Source organism: Rhipicephalus sanguineus, chromosome 10, assembly GCF_013339695.2.
Source record: "Rhipicephalus sanguineus isolate Rsan-2018 chromosome 10, BIME_Rsan_1.4, whole genome shotgun sequence".
Taxonomy (NCBI): Eukaryota; Metazoa; Arthropoda; class Arachnida; order Ixodida; family Ixodidae; genus Rhipicephalus; species Rhipicephalus sanguineus.
Genome location: NC_051185.1, coordinates 69,797,939 through 69,816,515, shown reverse-complemented (window position 1 = coordinate 69,816,515; position 18,577 = coordinate 69,797,939). Strand labels below are relative to the sequence as shown.

General features: G+C 50.0%; 1 protein-coding gene across 2 annotated transcripts in view; it reads left to right on the top strand.

Moving 5' to 3' along the window:
• Nucleotides 1-18,577, top strand: part of LOC119372099 (solute carrier family 2, facilitated glucose transporter member 10) — a 90,255-nt gene extending 71,678 nt beyond the window's left edge. For both annotated transcript variants that reach the window (XM_037642558.2, XM_037642557.2), the window contains exons 4-13: nucleotides 3,035-3,225; nucleotides 3,483-3,586; nucleotides 4,168-4,276; nucleotides 5,285-5,371; nucleotides 6,490-6,570; nucleotides 7,520-7,630; nucleotides 9,088-10,096; nucleotides 11,429-11,551; nucleotides 12,509-12,641; nucleotides 16,795-18,577. In XM_037642558.2, the coding sequence (XP_037498486.1) occupies nucleotides 3,035-3,225; nucleotides 3,483-3,586; nucleotides 4,168-4,276; nucleotides 5,285-5,371; nucleotides 6,490-6,570; nucleotides 7,520-7,630; nucleotides 9,088-10,096; nucleotides 11,429-11,551; nucleotides 12,509-12,641; nucleotides 16,795-16,870 (2,024 nt within the window). In that variant the 3' untranslated portion in view covers nucleotides 16,871-18,577. The remainder of the gene's footprint in view (nucleotides 1-3,034; nucleotides 3,226-3,482; nucleotides 3,587-4,167; nucleotides 4,277-5,284; nucleotides 5,372-6,489; nucleotides 6,571-7,519; nucleotides 7,631-9,087; nucleotides 10,097-11,428; nucleotides 11,552-12,508; nucleotides 12,642-16,794) is intronic.

The following is an 18,577-nucleotide window of genomic DNA, read 5'->3' as shown; positions in this document are numbered from 1 at the left end:
CACTGCGCCAGCTCCCATTCGCTCAGTGCTGTTTCCACATCTGATTCGTCACCCGCTGATTTATTTGGTCCCTCGATTGCTGAACACCTTACGTCGGTCGAGCGTTCCCAGCTTCTATGCCTGTTGGAAGAATTTCGTTCTTCGTTCGATGTAGCGCAAACTTCTCTAGGCCGCACGTCTGCTGTCACACATCGCATCGACACTGGCGCCCAACCACCACTGCGGCAACGTCCATATTGCGTGTCGCCAACAGAGCGTCGTGTAATTACCGAGCAAGTCGAAGACATGCTTCGCCGCGATGTCATTCGACCCTCAAACAGCCCGTGGGCGTCTCCCGTCGTTCTCGTTGCGAAGAAGGACGGCTCTGTGCGGTTCTGTGTGGACTACCGACGACTCAATAAGATCACCCGTAAGGACGTTTATCCCCTACCTCGAATAGACGATGCCATTGACAGCCTGCAAGGAGCAGAGTTCTTTTCATCGCTCGATTTGCGCTCGGGGTACTGGCAAGTCCCCATGGCTGATGACGCTCGACCGAAGACAGCGTTTGTCACACCCGACGGCTTGTACGAATTCAACGTCATGCCGTTTTGGCTGTGCAATGCGCCCGCAACCTTTGAGCGCATGATGGATACCGTTCTGCGCAACTTGAAATGGCACACGTGCCTATGCTACCTCGACGACGTCGTCGTTTTCGCCCCGGACTTCTCAACACACCTTCAACGCCTGCGGCAAGTTTTGACGCGCTTGAGCGACGCCGGGCTACAACTGAATCTCAAGAAGTGCCGATTTGCAGCACGGCAGCTGACGATACTAGGATACGTGGTGTCCAAGGACGGCATCCTCCCAGATCCAGCCAAGCTTCGGGCCGTGACAGAGTTCCCCAAACCCACGTCTGTCAAAGAACTGCGCAGTTTCGTAGGACTATGCTCCTACTTTCGGCGCTTCATCCGAAACTTCGCGACTATCATATCACCGCTGACGAAGCTCCTTGGAAGTAACGGGCCCCTCAATTCGTGGTCGTCAGAGTGCGACGACGCTTTCGCAAAGCTCCGTCGTTTGTTGACGTCTCCTCCCATTCTACGCCACTACGACCCTACGGCCCCTACAGAGGTACACACGGACGCCAGCGGTGTTGGCCTCGGTGCTGTCCTTGCGCAGCGCAAACCTGGGTTCCCGGAATATGTCGTCGCATATGCAAGTCGTACGCTTACTAAAGCCGAGACCAACTACACCGTCACCGAGAAAGAATGCCTGGCAATCATTTGGGCACTTACAAAGTTCCGACCTTATTTGTATGGTCGCCCATTTGATGTCGTCACCGACCATCATGCACTGTGCTGGTTGTCGTCATTGAAGGATCCCTCAGGCCGTCTTGCCCGTTGGGCACTTCGCCTGCAAGACTACGACATCCGCGTGCTGGACCGCAACGGACGTCAGCATGCTGACGCCGACGCCCTGTCGCGCTCTCCCTTGCCTGACGACAATGCCCACAACTCAGCGTCTCACTTTGTCGTTTCTTCCATCGATATTCACACCATCGCTACCGAGCAGCGCAAGGATAAATGGATTGCCTCACTGATAGACTTGCTGACTGATCCATCGGCCACACCATCCACTCGCTTGTTGCGTCGTCAAGCCCACCATTTCGCCGTTCGCGACGACCTGCTCCACCGACGCAATTACAACAGCGACGGCCGCCAGTGGCTACTAGTAATACCCAGCAGTCTGCGTCATGACATATGCGAGTCGTTCCACTCTGATCCGCAGTGTGCACACTCTGGAGTATCGAAAACCTACCACCGCATTCGCCAACGTTACTTTTGGCGAGGGATGTACCGCTACGTGGAGAAGTTCGTTCGCTCCTGCATCGATTGTCAGCGCCGCAAAACTTCAACGCACCTGTCGCCAGCAGGTCTGCAACCTCTACCTTGCCCTGACCGACCGTTTGGGCGCGTTGGCATCGATTTATATGGGCCACTTCCCCTGACGTCCGCTGGTAACCGCTGGGCCATCGTCGCTGTAGACCACCTCACGCGATACGCTGAAACTGCTGCCCTTCCTGCGGCTACAGCGAGCGATGTGGCCTCCTTCCTGCTCCACCGATTCATGCTGCGTCACGGTCCACCCCAGGAGCTGCTTAGTGATCGAGGCCGTGTCTTCTTGTCGGAAGTCGTCGAAGCCATTCTCAAAGAGTGCAACGTTGTTCACCGCAAAACTACTGCTTACCACCCGCAGACAAATGGCCTCACCGAACGCTTCAACCGCACGCTAGGCGACATGCTCTCGATGTACGTCGCCGCCGACCACACGAATTGGGATGTCATTCTGCCCTTCGTCACGTACGCCTACAATACCGCTCCTCAGAGCACCACTGGTTTCTCACCATTTTTCTTATTGTATGGCAGGCACCCGTCGCACACCATCGACACCATCCTTCCCTACAAGCCGGACCGATCTGAATGTACGCCTATTTCTGCCACAGCCAGACTTGCTGAGGAGTGTCGCGAGCTCTCCAAGACCTTTACTACGCATAGCCAAGAGCGGCAGAAAAGCATTCGCGGTGACACCACCAGTTCTGCGCCCACGTTCCTTCCTGGAGCGCTCGTGTGGCTCTCGGTCCCTACCACTGCACCTGGCCTCTCTTCCAAACTACTGCCCAAATACGAAGGCCCCTACCGTGTCGTCGAACGCACATCCTCGGTGAACTACCTGATCGAACCCATCGACCCATCTTCGGACATGCGCCGTCGAGGGCGCGACATTGTCAACGTGGCGCGCCTGAAGCCCTACCATGACCCGCTCATAGTAACAAGTTGCTAGGTCGCCAGGCGGCTCCCTTTTCGTAGCCGGGGTAATTGTAGCGAAGCGTTCCTACTGAGTAATGGGTCGTCCTCTCGAGCGCCTTCCAGTGGGTCGTTCTCTTCTCTGAGAGCACGCTCCTCGTGCAGAGAGTCGGCCCCGCTTTTGACTGTCGCCGTCGCCGAGTGCCTGCTAATAAACGTCTTGACAACGTGACTAAATTCAATTCTAGGTGTCCTGGTCGACAACCTGGGGCGCAAGAGGGCACTCCTGCTGGCCAGCGCCCTCTTCTTGAGCGGATCGGCGCTGCAGAGCCTGAGCACGGGCCTCGCCATGTTCGTCACGGGACGATTCATCACCGGCTTTGCCGTCTCGCTGTCGACCACGGCGCAGTGCACATACATCGCCGAGATATCGCCTGCGGTAAGCGCCACTATGCTGATACTAATCGCAATGGCATCATTATCAGTACTACAGCGAATCTGCCTATCCTGTGCAGTTGCCGTAGTAATAGTAATAGTAGTAGTAGTAGTAGTAGTAGTAGTAGTAGTAGTAGTAGTAGTAGTAGTAGTAGCAGTAGTAGGCACCACGCATGTCACGTGACGAGTAGGGGGTCAATAAAAAATGAACCTATGAAAGGGGTATCAACCATCATTTGATGATGTTTCCAACGATCGCAGGTGCATCGTGGCCTGCTCATGTCCCTGAACGAAGTGGGCATCACCGTCGGCTTCTTGATGGCCTACACAGTCAACTACTCCTTCATCTCCTACGAGAATGGCTGGTTCGTACAACTATCGATCCTCGCGGTTAAAGAGTGAGCAAAGCGCACACTTTCAACCACCCTTTATGCACGTTCGGGCGTGCGTATGTATACACATGCAAAACTGAAAATTTTCGGGAGGAGAGGGGTCGTTCAACACCCCCCTCTCCTGGTTACACCAATAATTGTTGGGGTTTTACGTCCTAAAACCACAACATGATTATGAGGGACGCCGTAGTGGCGTCCACCGCGGCCGGGATACGATCCCCCGACCTTCGGTTCAGCAGTCGAGCACCAAAACCACTAGACCACAGTGGCGGGTCTGGTTACAGCAATGCTGTACAGCATAGACGTATGATGGATTCAGAGACCACCACCCCCTCCCACTCCCGAAATATTTTAACTCATACGCATGCACTGCATTTGCTGCTGCAATCCCGCTGGCCCGGTCAATCAGCCTTCGCAGGTGGCCCAGGGCTCTGCTGGAAAGAGCAGCTTACTACTCTCGCGCCCCCTAAAACATTCTTTGTCGCGTGTAAAACTCAAAAGTTGTGTAGTGTAACACCGGTGCTAAATCAACGTCCCCGATGTCTCCCTCGAAGGCAGCTCATGTTCGCCGTCGCCACGTGCCCGGCCCTGCTGGAAATGCTGGGGACGCTGTTCTTGCCACAGAGCCCACACTTCCTCGTGCTCAAGGGACGCCACGATGAGGTAAGGTCTAACTCTCTAGAAGTATTATTCCTATACTCTAAGCCTCCTCGGCTATAGGCTGCTTTTTTTTGTACGTCTTGGTAAAGTCCACGTTTTTTACGGCGTGAAAAAATGAAACCCACAGGCGCGACAATTCCGACGTTAGGTGCACACGCACGATAACTGCGTGCTGTAGCGCTTATGTTAAGCAGTATTATGTCAAAATGCTGATTTAGTACGCAGACTAGGCTAATTCGTGCATTACCGATCAGTCCTATGCTGCCAAAGCTGCCACGCCTAGCTCAATTTCATAGATGCTAGCGCCAAAGTTAATACTAGTATTTTCTGTAGGAATCTATAGTAGATATTTTGTACTCCATAACAGAAAAATGCAAGAGCACATCTTTTGAAAGGACATGTACGAAACTAAAGGTGTGTCAGAAGACATGTTGGACCCTGATCAACAAGTCAACGATGATATGCGGGGTGCTTAGTAAAGAAACGTTCTGTCCTACTTCTCGTGGACCGCATTTTGCCGGTGATTTAAGCACATCTAACTAATTAAATCCCTGTAGTGATGCATGGGTCCGTTGGTTTTAAAGCCTCTTTCCATTTTTCAATATCCCCAATCCTGTTCCCATGTGTAGGGTAGCAAACCTGTTGCCCTAAAGTGATTAGTTTAGCTCCCTGTCGTTCCTTCTCTACTAATTCTTCTCTTCTTAGCCATCCCTTCAAACAAAGGGAACTTGTCTTCAAGCACGTGTGCCTTAAGGTTTCTAATGTAAACAGAAGCAAACAAAACAATGGGAAGTTGACGCGAGTTTCCCTCCACATCTACGATTTTCAGGGCATCAAAACCAGCCCGTTTGACTTTGGCTGCATGCACAATGCCTTTGAGACTATACTTAGAAACAGTCATTTTCATTCACTATAGCGCACTTTGCAGCAGGAAGTGCACCGTGTGCTTTAGTACAAAGCTGTGTCTGCGCTCTTAACTTGTCACTTTACTCTCTTGCTTTGTTTGCACAGGCTCGAAAGGTGCTCAACGTTATCCACGGGGAGAACGCTGCCTCCCAGGAGCTGAGTCGCATGCAGAAATCGCTGCTGGAAGAACAGGTTGGTGCTCATTAAGCTGGGCGAGTGCGTGTGATTGCGTCATGAAAATCCACCCCACAAGCACACAAACCAAGAAAATTCAGGACCCCTTGCCCTATCGGGAAAACGGGGGCAAGCGAAGCTTGACGTGTGCGTGCCCGAAGCACATTTATTTATTGTTAGTTTCTTTCCTTATTCTTTCTTTCTTTTTCCTTTCTTCCTTTCTTTCGTTCTTTGTTTCTTTCCTTTTTCCTTTCTTTTTTCTTTCCTTCCTTTCCTTCTTTCTTTCTTTTTTCCTTCTTTCTTTCTTCCTTTCTTTCCTGCTTTCTTTCTTTTCTTCAGTCTTTCTTTCCTTCTTTCTTCTTTCTTTCTTTTCTTCATTCTATGTTTCCTTCTTTCTTTTTTTCCTTCATTCTTTCCTCCTTTCTTTCTATCACCGGCGGAATCGAAATGGCTCTGTTCCGTTGCGGGCGTGGCATAAGGGCACGCCTAAGCAGTTAGCACCGTGCCTCATGATTCGCGTTCCGGCGCCGGCGCCGGAACGTGAGGCCATGCGTTCATATCCAGGCAGCAATGAAATGTGGCAGCGGAAAATGACAATTCAGATTGCCATATCTGACTGTCACAAATATCACACTGCCATATCATAAACGGATGATCTCCGACAAGCCCACGATCGAGAGATCATCAATTATTGGAAAACGGCGCATACGCATGTGAGCGACGTACCTTCAAGTGCCGCATTTCTGTATCCGGCCGGCGCCGGTTCTTTTCGCGTACGACACCTAAATCTGTGAGGTATAAAACCTCCGCTTAAAAAGAAATCAAAAGCGATGGAGGCTGAGGGCGCGAAGGAATGATTTCGACTCCACACGACTGAAAGAGAAGAAAAAGAGACTTGTTTTCTAACACTAAGGTATATTGGTCTACTGAATCTCGTGTCTATGTTCTCGTGAGTCACCGGCAGGCACCAAGTGAATCCCCAGTGCAGGGTAGCCAACCGGAGTATATTCCCGGTTAGCCACCCTCTCTCTCTCTGTGTTGCAATGATTTTCTTAATTGTAGATACCAGGTTTTGATTTAGTCCCATTAAATGCCCTGTAATGACAGACGGGTAAAGGTTTTTCTTTTGCTTTCAGAATTACCGCTATCGAGACCTCTTCACGCCTGGGATGAGAGGAAGGATGCTGGTCGGCGTTGGTCTCGTCATTCTACAACAGGTACGTGTTATAACTTCACGGAGCATATACAGACACGCGCACACATACACGCACCACGCATGCGCTGACGGACACGTGCGGCATCAGATGCGCAACGTTACTTCATAATGTTGCTGTGCGACGAAGGTAGTCGGCATTGTAGCGAGATGAATATAATTTAGAAGGAAGAGTGTACTAGAGTTCTGTTGTTCATGTCGGCAGCCTACGTCTGTTTCTGCTTCGTTCAAAAAAAAGTCAGTTTCACCTCAAGGGCGAAGCAATGAATTCGATAGCAACAATTGGAATGCTATACGAAGTAATGCTAGCAGCTAACGCCTTTACAATCTGATCTCGTGTGACTCTACAACACCGTTGGCGTAATGAAATACGGCCACTCCAGGGAGCGCAGCGATTTTCCTGCTGTCTGTCGTCTCAGCACGAAGTAAGTGGTGAGAGCACGGCACGTACAAGGGTAGGAGCCGTCTACTGACGGCTGTTGAGACAGCGCGCGCGACCGCGCCCTCTTGATCAAAGTTCGAAGTTGCTGCCCGAGCGACGCATGCCATCCACCGGCACCCTTTCATGATCCTTCTCCCAACAGAGCCGGCCGGCGAGTTTCATCTCTGCTTGAGTCGCGCCTGTCTGCAGCCTTCGAGCTTTCGCTCGTACATAGAACGACGCGCGAGGCGATGTTATTGATTTGCGCTTTATACGGAACATGACGGCGACGGCCAAAATGTGCCTCGAGTCTCCATATAATTGCTGTTGCGATGTAATAAGCGACACTTGTGACCAGAGCTGACTCAGCGAAATAGGATGAAGCGAAATGATTCCTTACATTGTTGTGCAAACCCCGGGTGGTCTCATTTCTCAAAAATAACAGGAAATTAAGCGACTTTTGTAACCTGTCCACTGATCATGTATGACTGCTGAAACCTCCCAAATGCTCATTGGTATGCCTTGCTCGCAGTGCACCGGGCAAACGAACGTTATCTACTACGCCCCTACTCTGCTCAAGCATCTGGGTTTCTGCACCAACGTTGCTGCCACCCTCGCTTCCGTGGGACTCGGAGCCGTCAAGGTAGGTAGAAAGCAAGCTCCCTTTCATATTAGGGAATTTCATTAAAGTTTATGCAAAACGTCTTGACAACATTTGCCGTCCTAACGTTCCACGAAGTGAAAATAACAAGCCGATCGATTATCAGTTAACAACTCAGAGACGAGCGATGACGTGAGGGCTGCCTTGAAACGAAAGCCTGCTTCGCCAATGAGCTAACGTATAAGCAAATCTGATTTATAAGCGTTTGTACGCGAGCTCGTTGGTAAGGATCGATCGATAAAAACACAGCGCTTGTTAAAGCACGGACCAGGAAACATCACACGAGGCCATATATATTTGTGCACGCACAATAAAAGCTTTGTTGGCAGTCAGCGCCCGTCCTCGTGTGATGTTTTCTGGTCCGGGTTTAAATTGGCGCTGTGTTTTTATTGATGGAAACAAATCTGTTTGGGGGTTCGAGTTGGGTGAGTGACATCATTAACAACCCTAAAAATATGTGGTTTTTAAGCGGCAAAACCACGATATAATTACAAAGCACTCCGTAGTGAAGGGCTCCAGAAATTTTGATCATCTGGTGTTCTTTAACGTGCACTGACATAGCGCAGTACGCGGGCCTCTAGCGTATCGCCTCCTTTGAAGTTCTACCACCACGGCCGGAATCGAACCCGCGACATACGGCTCAGCAGCCGAGCCCCGTAACCACTGTACCACCGAGGTGGACTCAAACAACAATGAAAGTTCTGTGATCTCGTGTCTATGTTCTCGTGAGTCACTGGCAGGCACGAAGTGAATACTCTTCATAGCTCGAGTAATAGCATAGAACTAGCTAAAGATATATAAGAAAACAAAAAGAAGCCGACGAACACCCAAAAGCGAGAAATAAGCAAAAGAAACTGTGAATGCTTTGCCGCATAACGTATTCAAACTTCCAGACAACAAAAATGCGCTCCTACGAACGGTTGAATGAAAATGTCAAAACCACAAGGTCCCCTAAGTTGACTGTTAGCCTTTAGACTGCGAAGCTTGATTAAACGAGTTTAATAGGACCAGTTCACTTCATTATTTCAATGAACACTCGCGAGAATATCAATATCCTTAATAATGAGCAAGAAGACATGTATTTGTCAGCGTACCACTGCACTTGTCGCAGACCCCAATCTTCTTGACCTCATCTTGTGTTAATTCGTAGATGTGAACGGTCCTTGCAGTTCAATGTGTAACTTAAACCTATTTACATATATACCTCCCTTGTAAATATCCGAGTTTTCTTTTAAAATGCTTGTCAAATTAGGCAGAAAATTATTTCGCTGCTTAAGAGCTTTCTGCTCGTCAGACTCAACGGACATGAGTTAGGAACGGTGCTTTTTTTTAGTAAAAAATTTCGCGGAGTTTGATTTCGTTAAATTGATGCCTGGCTGCGTAAATCCTCCATGGTTCGCAGTGGGATAAGCATACCCGGTTTTAATTCACCCCCACAGGTTGGCGCAGCGCTCTTCGCCCTTCTGGTCCTGGACCGGCTGGGCCGTCGCGTCTGTCTCTGCGCCGGAGTGATCCTCATGGCTATAAGCATCTTCGCCCTGGGAATGCTCGCAAAGTACTCCTACGGGGGCTCGGGCCACAGCATTGCGCTGCGCTGCCGCGACAGGCCTAGCGTCTTCAATGCTTCCGCGACTCACTACTCCCACATGACTCCCCCTGGCTACGACACCGGGGTGACAACCACTCGCATTCCGGCCCCGATGTTGTTCCGCAATTCCGACGTGCCCTCCTCTCCGAACCAACGGCACAGGAGGGAGAGCGACGCCTTTTCCTCGGACTCGGCCGGTTTAGATTCGTCGCCGGGGCTTTCGATTCCTCCCCCGATGTCCGACCAGATGATCTCAAGCGGAGCTGGGCTGATGGACGTCGGCTACACTCCGGGACGGCCTTCAGGAGGGGTCGCGGCATCTTCGCAGTCCCGGAGTTTCGACCGCGCCGGAGACGTCGCCGCTAAGTCGAGTCCCGAGTCCGAGGAGAGCCGAGGGAAGATTGAGCTGACAAGAGACGAAGGAGCAGTGGGCGAAAACCAGTCGCTGGAGATGCAGCATGGAGACAACGGAGACGAAGGTATCGGCGAAGAGCCGCTCATCGAGTTGCTGGCAAACTCGACAGGGACTAAGACGATACCGACGGCTACGTCGTACATGGTCGCAAACTCTTACGCACCGGACCACGTTAGAGTGGGAAAGCTTTCGTACATGCCGGAAACTGCTGCCGCTTCGCCATCGCAGCAGCGCTCGCCATCGACGTCATCGCACGCGGTCGCTGGCGACCAGCATCCCCGCTCGGAGGCGACTGAAAGACACGTCGCTGGCCGCACTTCTGTGGTCGCCGCGGCGGAAGAGTCTCAGTGTTCCGGTATTCCTCAAGGCTCGGCTTTCCAGAGGGCGCTCACGCTTACCGCCCTCATGTGCTACGTGTTCGCCTACGGAGTCAGCTTCGGGACCAGTGAGTATCTTTCTTGTTCGAGCAACTTGTCAGCGTAATGTGCTATCGACACCTTTGTTTTCGCAGAGTTTGTTTTGGTGCCAACTGAAGCGCACTAACGGAATTTCAACAAGAGCACAGAGACAAAGACATGCGTGCGTTGCACGTTTGCGTACGCACACACACCCAAACGTAATCTTATGTTAGAAGATGTGTAGTGCCCTGGCTTTGGAAAAGAATCGAAAATGGAGCCACGGGGGCTTGCACCTTTAAAGTGTAATATATGGTCGATCTCAAAATAACAAGCATCACGTGAGCGTGTGCTGAGATTCTATTTGTTATCCCTACTAGCGAACCGCTACCCTCTGGAACCTTGCTTGCGTAGATGCCCGCCTTTTTGTGCTCCTAGGCATGTACGGCTATCGCTACCGCCAGCAGCTAACAGCTTTTAATGATCTTGGCACTAGAAGAAGTGACCGCATATTGGAGCGAATCGAAAGACACTAACGCTTTCAAAGCTCCAGTGACGACATCTCGCGTCAACATCGCGATTTTAGTTGCGAGCCCCTGTAAACACGATATGGCTACTCGCAAAATAAGGCTGTGCATCCGCCTAAGCAAGGACCTTAACACCGGGCTGCTCACCAGTAGATGGCACTGATGGCCATTTCGGCATGCGCTGGCGGGGACCATATTATACTGTGGTCCACTCTACGCGATTTTTAGACTCTAAACAGCCCAAAATACAGCCAGAACGTGCACACAGAAAGCTTCTTTTGCAGCCTATTTGTATTTTGTATTTCTATATTGCGTTGCGTGAATTTTTAGAATGGATGATCAATTACCCTAAGTTTTAAGCTTGTTAGAGTACTGCACTTGTCTCCTTTCACCAGAGAACATAACAGGTAATTTTCGCAAGTGCTCTATTTCGCGTAAAATATTGCCATCGAGAGCCATGTTAAACTGACAGACAGCCAGATTAAAGTAAACTGGAGTTCATAACATAATATAATAATTGTTTATGTTTTAGGTCCAAAAGCCACGATATGGTTATGAGAGACGCCGTAGTGGAGGGCTCCGAAAATTTCGACCATCTGGTGTTCTTTCACGGGCACCTAAATCTATAGACACACGGGCCTGTAGCATTTTCGCCTCCACCGAAATGTGGCCGGGATTCGATCTCACGAACTTTTGGTCAAGTCGACTGGAGCTCTTAAGTGGCATAACTAACGCGCACCGCGAACTGCTGCGGAGACCTCGTTTTAATGCGCATTTTACCGATGCAAGCCTTGTTGAAACAACTTGCCCAGTGCCGCCCAAAACATCAACAATCATGTCCTTTGCTCTACGCAGCTACCTGGCTGATACTCAGCGAGATCTTCCCAGCAGCCGTCAGAGGCCGAGCCATATCAGTGGCAACCTCCGCAAACTGGGCGGCCAACATGTGTGTGTCTGCCTCGTTCCTCACAGTGCTAGGTAAGAAGAATTCACACGTTTCTAAAGACTTCCTCTGTTCTTTGGTTAAGAATAAACTGTCGGCAACATTGGTCGGCGAGCTCTCCCACAAGAACGGAAATCTGGGCGAGTTTGTAAGAACGAGCACGGGTGAGTTTGTAAGCTGTGTCCCCGTATTTTTTACGCTACCTGCTCTATGATGAATTCTTCCACGAGGTCTGTCACTCTTACCCTGACCAATAATAATAATAATAACTTAGAAGAACTGAGCGTTGCAATCCGGCATGTAATCCAGAATGTAATAATAATAACAATAATAATAATAATAATAATAATAATAATAATAATAATAATAATAATAATAATAATAATAATTGTTGGTTTTCTGCTTTCCAAACCCACGATATGATTATGAGAGACGCTGTAGTGGACGGCTCCGGAAATTTCGACCACCTGGGGTTCTTTAACGTTCACCTAAATCTTAGCACATGGGCCTCTAGCCTTTTGCCTCCATCGAAATGCGGCAGCCGCGGCCGGCATTCGATCCCGCAACCTTCGGGTCTGCAGTCGAGCACTATAACCACTAGGCCACTATGGCTGGTGTTCGTACCCTGACCAACCTGTGAGTGAGTGAGTGAGTGAGTGAGTGAGTGAGTGAGTGAGTGAGTGAGTGAGTGAGTGAGTGAGTGAGTGAGTGAGTGAGTGAGTGAGTGAGTGAGTGAGTGAGTGAGTGAGTGAGTGAGTGAGTGAGTGAGTGAGTGAGTGAGTGAGTGAGTGAGTGAGTGAGTGAGTGAGTGAGTGAGTGAGTGAGTGAGTGAGTGAGCCGAGTTTGGTTCATTTTGGAAGCGACGCTGTTGTTGCAGGTAGAATCGGTGACAAACACCCATTTGTGACGCCTGCTCGAAAAGCTGAGCCGCGCCCTCCAGGCATACGTAATGAGAGCGTCAAATCATTCTTTCTTTCGCTGTTTTTATATAGACAACCTGGGCGTCGGTGACACGCTGCTGATGTACTCAGGCGTGTGCGTGCTGGCACTGTGCTTCATATTCCTGTGCGTGCCGGAGACCAAGCACAAGACACTCGAAGAGATCACCGCGGAACTTGATCAAGGGTACGTATGTAGTATGTATGACGTGACGTTCATTTCCTCGAGCAGGAACATAACACGCAACACTTTTCACATAGCAACGTAGTTGCTTGGATTAGTTAGTAAGGCATGTCTGAGGACGCACATGCGTTGTCAGGATACTACAACAAGGACAATATAGATCTCCAAGCGCGGACAGCTGGGCTAGTCGCTTCCGATGACATTGCACTGGCGAACAAAGACACGGACAGGATAGAAAGACACACAACGCCTGATGTGTATCTTCCTATCCTGTCAATGACTTTGTTCGCCTTTATAATGTTCTACAATATAGAAACCGTTCATTCTCTGTCCGGTAAAGAGCTCACGTTCCTTGTGGTGCTTACGTCAACCCGAAGTGCGCCTTTCCGCCCTAGGAATCAGAAACAAGAAAGACCTTTCTACCTTGGCCTTGAAACAAGCAGCTCTGGACTGTTTGCATACATTTTATGCTGACAGAATTCACGTATTCACGGATGGCTCTACCACCCAGGCCAGCTCCACCGGCGCCACCGTCATCCCATCACGACACATCAACCTCGCTTACAAACTTTGTCACGTGAGCACATCGACTGGTTCGGAGCTTGTTGCCCTGCGAGGTGCCGTCGATAATATCAAGCAACAACCGGCTGAGCGATGGGCAATATTCTGCGACTCAAAGGCGGCTCTACAATGTGTTTCGTCGGCACTTCGTCGCGGATCGTACGAACAACTTGTGTGGGAGATACGAGAAAGGCTGCACTATGCGACTGAAAGAGGACACAACGTTGTGTTTCAGTGGATACCAAGTCATTGCGGTATCTCCGGCAACGACCTCGCCGATGAAGCTGCCAGAAAAGCACATGTAGAGACGAACCTTGTTTCTATACCGTTATCTAGGATTGATGCGGCTCGATACCTAAGTGAGCTGGAGCAGGACATGACACTGCAAAAGTGGCAAACATCACAGTTCACACACCACCGACTGTATTCTCTCGACCCATCTCTACGACTGCGGCTACTACCTGGTCTTTCCCGGGAAGAAGATACAGTGTTGTGCCGTCTGCGTCTGGGTGTAGCGTTCACCAACGCCTACTCATTTAAGATATAGATGGCCGACAACGCCGAGTGCAACGACTGTGCCGTTGAGGAAACTATTGAGCACCTTCTGTGTCACTGCCCGACATACGCAAATGAGAGGCTTCACCTCAGCACTGCACTAAATCAAATGGACGGAAGCGCTTTCACTATCGCGAAAATATTGGGACCATGGGGCTGAACATCACAGTTCCGAAAGGCAACGAAAGCGCTGTTGCGTTTTCTCAAGGACACCGGACTGATTCGCCGTTTGTGATGTCAAACGCGGAACTGTGACGTCGGCTGAAAGAGTGACTTTTCTCTCCTCCTCTTTCCTTCCCCAGTGCAGGGTAGCCTACCGGGCTCAGCCCTGGTTAACCTCCCCGCCTTTCTTTTATTCTTATTCTCTCTCTCTCTCTTGATGCGCACATGTGCGCACTAAGATAGCGAGAATTCTTTTAACAATGCTTCCTGGATCGTGTTTAATCTCATGTTATGTTTTACTCTTCTTGCCTTGTTTGAATGTATCTCGTTTGTTCGATATGAGCATAGCCACATTTGTTTCTTCGCATATACTTCAGCGTTATCGATAATAAATTCTAGTTGGAAGTCTGCGCTCGTCCGCGTCTGTCTTGTCTCTGTGTTAGCCCGTTGCCCTGTACACACTCGAAGAACTCTCCGTATACTGACGAGAGCGTCAAAGCTCAGGATTCATATAACCTCAGTGGTCGGAGGAAGCAAACATCATGTAGGAGCGCTTACGCATACACGGGTTCCCTGCAGTCATCGTTTATCTCGCAACATAAATTTCGGCTTTCTTTAAATGCACTACAACCACGCATACTGAGCATGGGACAGGGTGGCAAAAACTCATGAAGCACGCGTTGCAACGCTGCACGCCGTGAATATATGACAAGGCGTTTTGTTTTTCTATCGCAAGCAAGCGATGAGACGGCTGTGTTTTTGTCCCTGTTGGGAAGTTATCTGATTTTCGTCGCAGACGAAGTTATCGCTGGCTCGGAAGCGTTCGCGTACGGAGCTGAAACAACCGCAAGGCTATCGGCTGGCCATTGCGTTGTATAACTGCCAGTCACCCGTTAGCCTGGTCCAAATGCTTCCTCTTCCTCGTTGACCCTTTTCAAGGCGATCCCGTGAACGCCGCCATGAGGGAGATATCACGTGGTGAGGCGTCCAATAGTAGCGTTAATAGCCTCGATTACCACCGCGATTATGATAAACGCGCATGGAGCCTAAGAAACTCGGCAGATATTTGTTTTGGCGTGCATCGTAGACAGTGACTCGTATGGATGACACGGAGCTTTGTGAACAGCTACAAAAAATATATATGCAAAACGCTTTCTGAGCTCATTTGCACGTCGCCTAATCGCTAAAGGCACCTCCGTACGGTACTTGTACTATAAGAGCGGGGCTAGCAGTCTGTGTACTAAATAGTGCTAACTTGACGCTTCTTAATTAAATTATAATCAGTTGATATCGCTCGCTGTGTTTTTTTTCTTAATTTCTGATAACGTTGGAGCAATGGCTCGACTTACATCTGACTCGGAAGCGTTCCCCAGCCATTATGGTCAGCTTCATAAATTCGTACGCTGTCGGTGTAGTCCGTCAGCCATACGCTCTTCAGCAAAATTGATTCAAAAGAGCGCGAATTAACTTTGAGGGACTTCGTAACTAGTACACTGCGCTGCTGTACTGGGCCGCTTCACACTGTGCACAGTAAGTGTTCGATGTGGCACTACGCGACTCGAATACTTTTTAGCCGCGTGACGAATTGCATATGCGTCTTATACGCATATGTCGTTACGCAGCGCATACCGTAATGGCCGAGTAGCGAAACTAGTGCTCCGCTTGATGGCGGCTGTATGTAGCTAAAAATGGGTCACAGGAAAGCATGGAGGCTCATGGGAGCATGGATAGCATGACTTTATCCATGCTGTCTTTCTGTTTGTCGATGGGCAACACTAAGGGGCCGATGACTGCAAACGGCAACCGCTTCGAGCGGACACGTTGCGTCGCGCACGACGCATTCTTGATTCTTTCTCGGCTGTAATGGCAAGCGATATGGCGAGCTGAAATCGCGGATAGCGCCGTATGCGCCGATACGCATACTACAATGACACACATTTAAAACTCCCCTATACCATACTTGCCTTCACGAAGTCACACACAATGCTACTTGGAGTGACGGACAGCGCGGCACGCGAAGCCTGCGGCACCGAAAGAATCATCGAACATTTGCTATGCCGCTGCCCTCGATTTGCCTCTTAAGTACGAACACTTTCTGACGGGTTGCGACGATTGGACGATCGGCCGCTTTCTGTGCAAATGCTGCTAGAGCACCGTCACCATCGCTCGTCGGCCCACAAGGCAGTGAAAGCACTTTGGTGCTTTTTGAGGATGACGAGCCTTTGTGAACGCGTTTGACTATTGTACAGCGCCACCGCCACATACGCGTCAGCATATTTACGGATAATTTTCTTCTTTCCTTTCCCTCCTCTCTCTCATCTTTACACTGCCCTTTCCCATTCGCCCAGCGTAGGGTAGCCAACCGGATATGCGTCTGGTTAACCTCCTTGCCATCTCCCTTTAGTATTTTCTTTCTTCCGTTGTCTGTTGCTTCATAAGGTTGTGTCTAATCTAACAAAAGAAAACGAGCCCTTGATCTATTCCCCTTCTTCCATTCACGCAAGCAAGTGGTAACTCATTGGTCACTGTGTATTCAAACCAGGCCTGTAGCCAGGAATTTTTTTTTCGGAGGGGCACTTGCTGAAAACCTTGGATTTTTGAGAAAAACACCTATTTTTATTATTTTTGGTGAAAACACCTACTTCACCAAAATTCCGAAGGGGCCCGCGCCCCTAACCCCCCCCCCCTCCCTGGCTACGGGCCTGATTCGAACCATACTCACATTTGCCGGCGTTCAGGGGTTGAAGTCCTTCCTTTTGTAGTAAGCGATCCAACGCTGGCAGATAAGTGCATTATTTCTAAATCCTAAAGGACAACCGTGCATCTCGAAGGGCCACGGCCCACGTAATGTGACCCTTCTGTCTCGCATTCCACGCAGGCTGATCCGGTGGCGGACAATTCTTCCGACACGGTGGGGACGTGCCTCGGACTACACGTTACGCGGGCCGGCCTGAAGCGCGCGACAGGCAACGAAATGCAGGCAACGAAATGGAGAACATTGCGGTGGTGCGGTATCGGTGAAAACTGAGTGTGCGCCGTGCGAAGACCAACGAAGACGTGCTACAGTGACTGTGCGGCCCTTGCGCGTCGCGGCATGACGCAGTGCATCGCGCGCAACCGCTGCCAAAGGACAGTGCACGTTCGTTCGTGCTGCGTAATGATCACGTGACTGCGGAGCTACGCTGCAGTGCCGTGCGCAAGCAGACGTGTCGTCGAGATCCTGACGTCTTTTTCGGGCAGCGCGAAATCGGCCTGGTGACAGAACTTGGACACGGACCACTGTCGGCTGCTGATGTTATTTTTTTGTTTTAGCTCTTTTTTGGTGGCCGTTAGTCGGCGAGTGCGCACCGCAGCTTGGTACTGGCAGTGTATGATGCAGACGGAGTTGCACGTGCTCAAGTCACAAATGTGTTTATTATCAAACTGTCGAAAACAATCTTTTCGTGGTGCCTAGATCAAGCGGCTACTAGTGAAAATTGCCGTGCAGGGCGAATTTAATATGGCCCGATGACTCTCCATGTGAAGTTGTACCCGACTGTGGGCAGGGTCATCGATACTCGCCACGTTGTTCAGTCAGACCACCGAACTTTATGAAATGCGAACTCTTTTGCTGCGACTACCTGTTAAGGTTAACAAAATTGCACGCTTTCTTGAAAGAGCAACCCACGAACACTCACCCGGTCGGCGTCCTTCCGTGTGATGGTCGTGTGGGGCCCGCACTTGACTTTCGTACAGTAAACCGCGCAACAGTACGCATAGTACAAACAACGTACACTCAGCACTTTGTCCGTCCTTTTGTCCTTGCCTCGGTAGTTACGCTGTGGTTCATCACGTTACACTACCGCGAAGCATTCAACACTTCTGGGCAGAGGCAGAAACGAGTGTTCCGACACAACCAGGAAATGCTGCCCTTGTCACGTGACACCCAGAGAAAAAGAATGCGTAGTCTTTTAACTCTTTTGATCGTTACTGCAGATGGATTGCACTGACTTCACTGAAGCCGCTATGTTGTTGTACGAGCACGGCGGGAAGCTATGTTTATGACGTCACATGAAGGTTATCAGTGCACTGCGCGCAGTTTCCCTCATTGTTCTATCACAGATGACTATGGTTTTTTTAACCGCGCCTTTGTGACGTTGAAGCCGGTTATTTGCAGCAATGAAGATGCCGGTTTGGAGTCATCTTATCCACAATGCTTTACTACCAGTGCGTTAAGAAGCTGCCCGCCCATGACGTCAAGACGCCGGGTGACAACTCGGTGCGCCATCTGACCATCAGCGCCATGTCGCTCACATATATATCGCCTTGCTGAAGGCACGTGTGGATTCGTAAAGAAATCGCTTTTTTTTTCCTTGTTTAGTTTATAAGTTTTCTTATTTGTCCATAATGGAACAACGAAAACGAAACAGCCGGCATGAGAAACTAAAGAGCTAGCAGAACGCGCACTCAGTTCCGACCATTTTAAGTGCATTCAGCTCGTCTGGTGAATATTGTCTTCTATTGTGCACTTATCTTGCCCTTTGATTGGGGCTGGCAGCTTTAGCGGCGTCTTCTCTGGCGGCTCACACAATATATACGGCATCACACCTGTCAATCATGGCTTATGACTCAGTGTTCTCTTTTTAAAGCCCCTGAACTTTTCACTGAACTTTTCCGAAAGC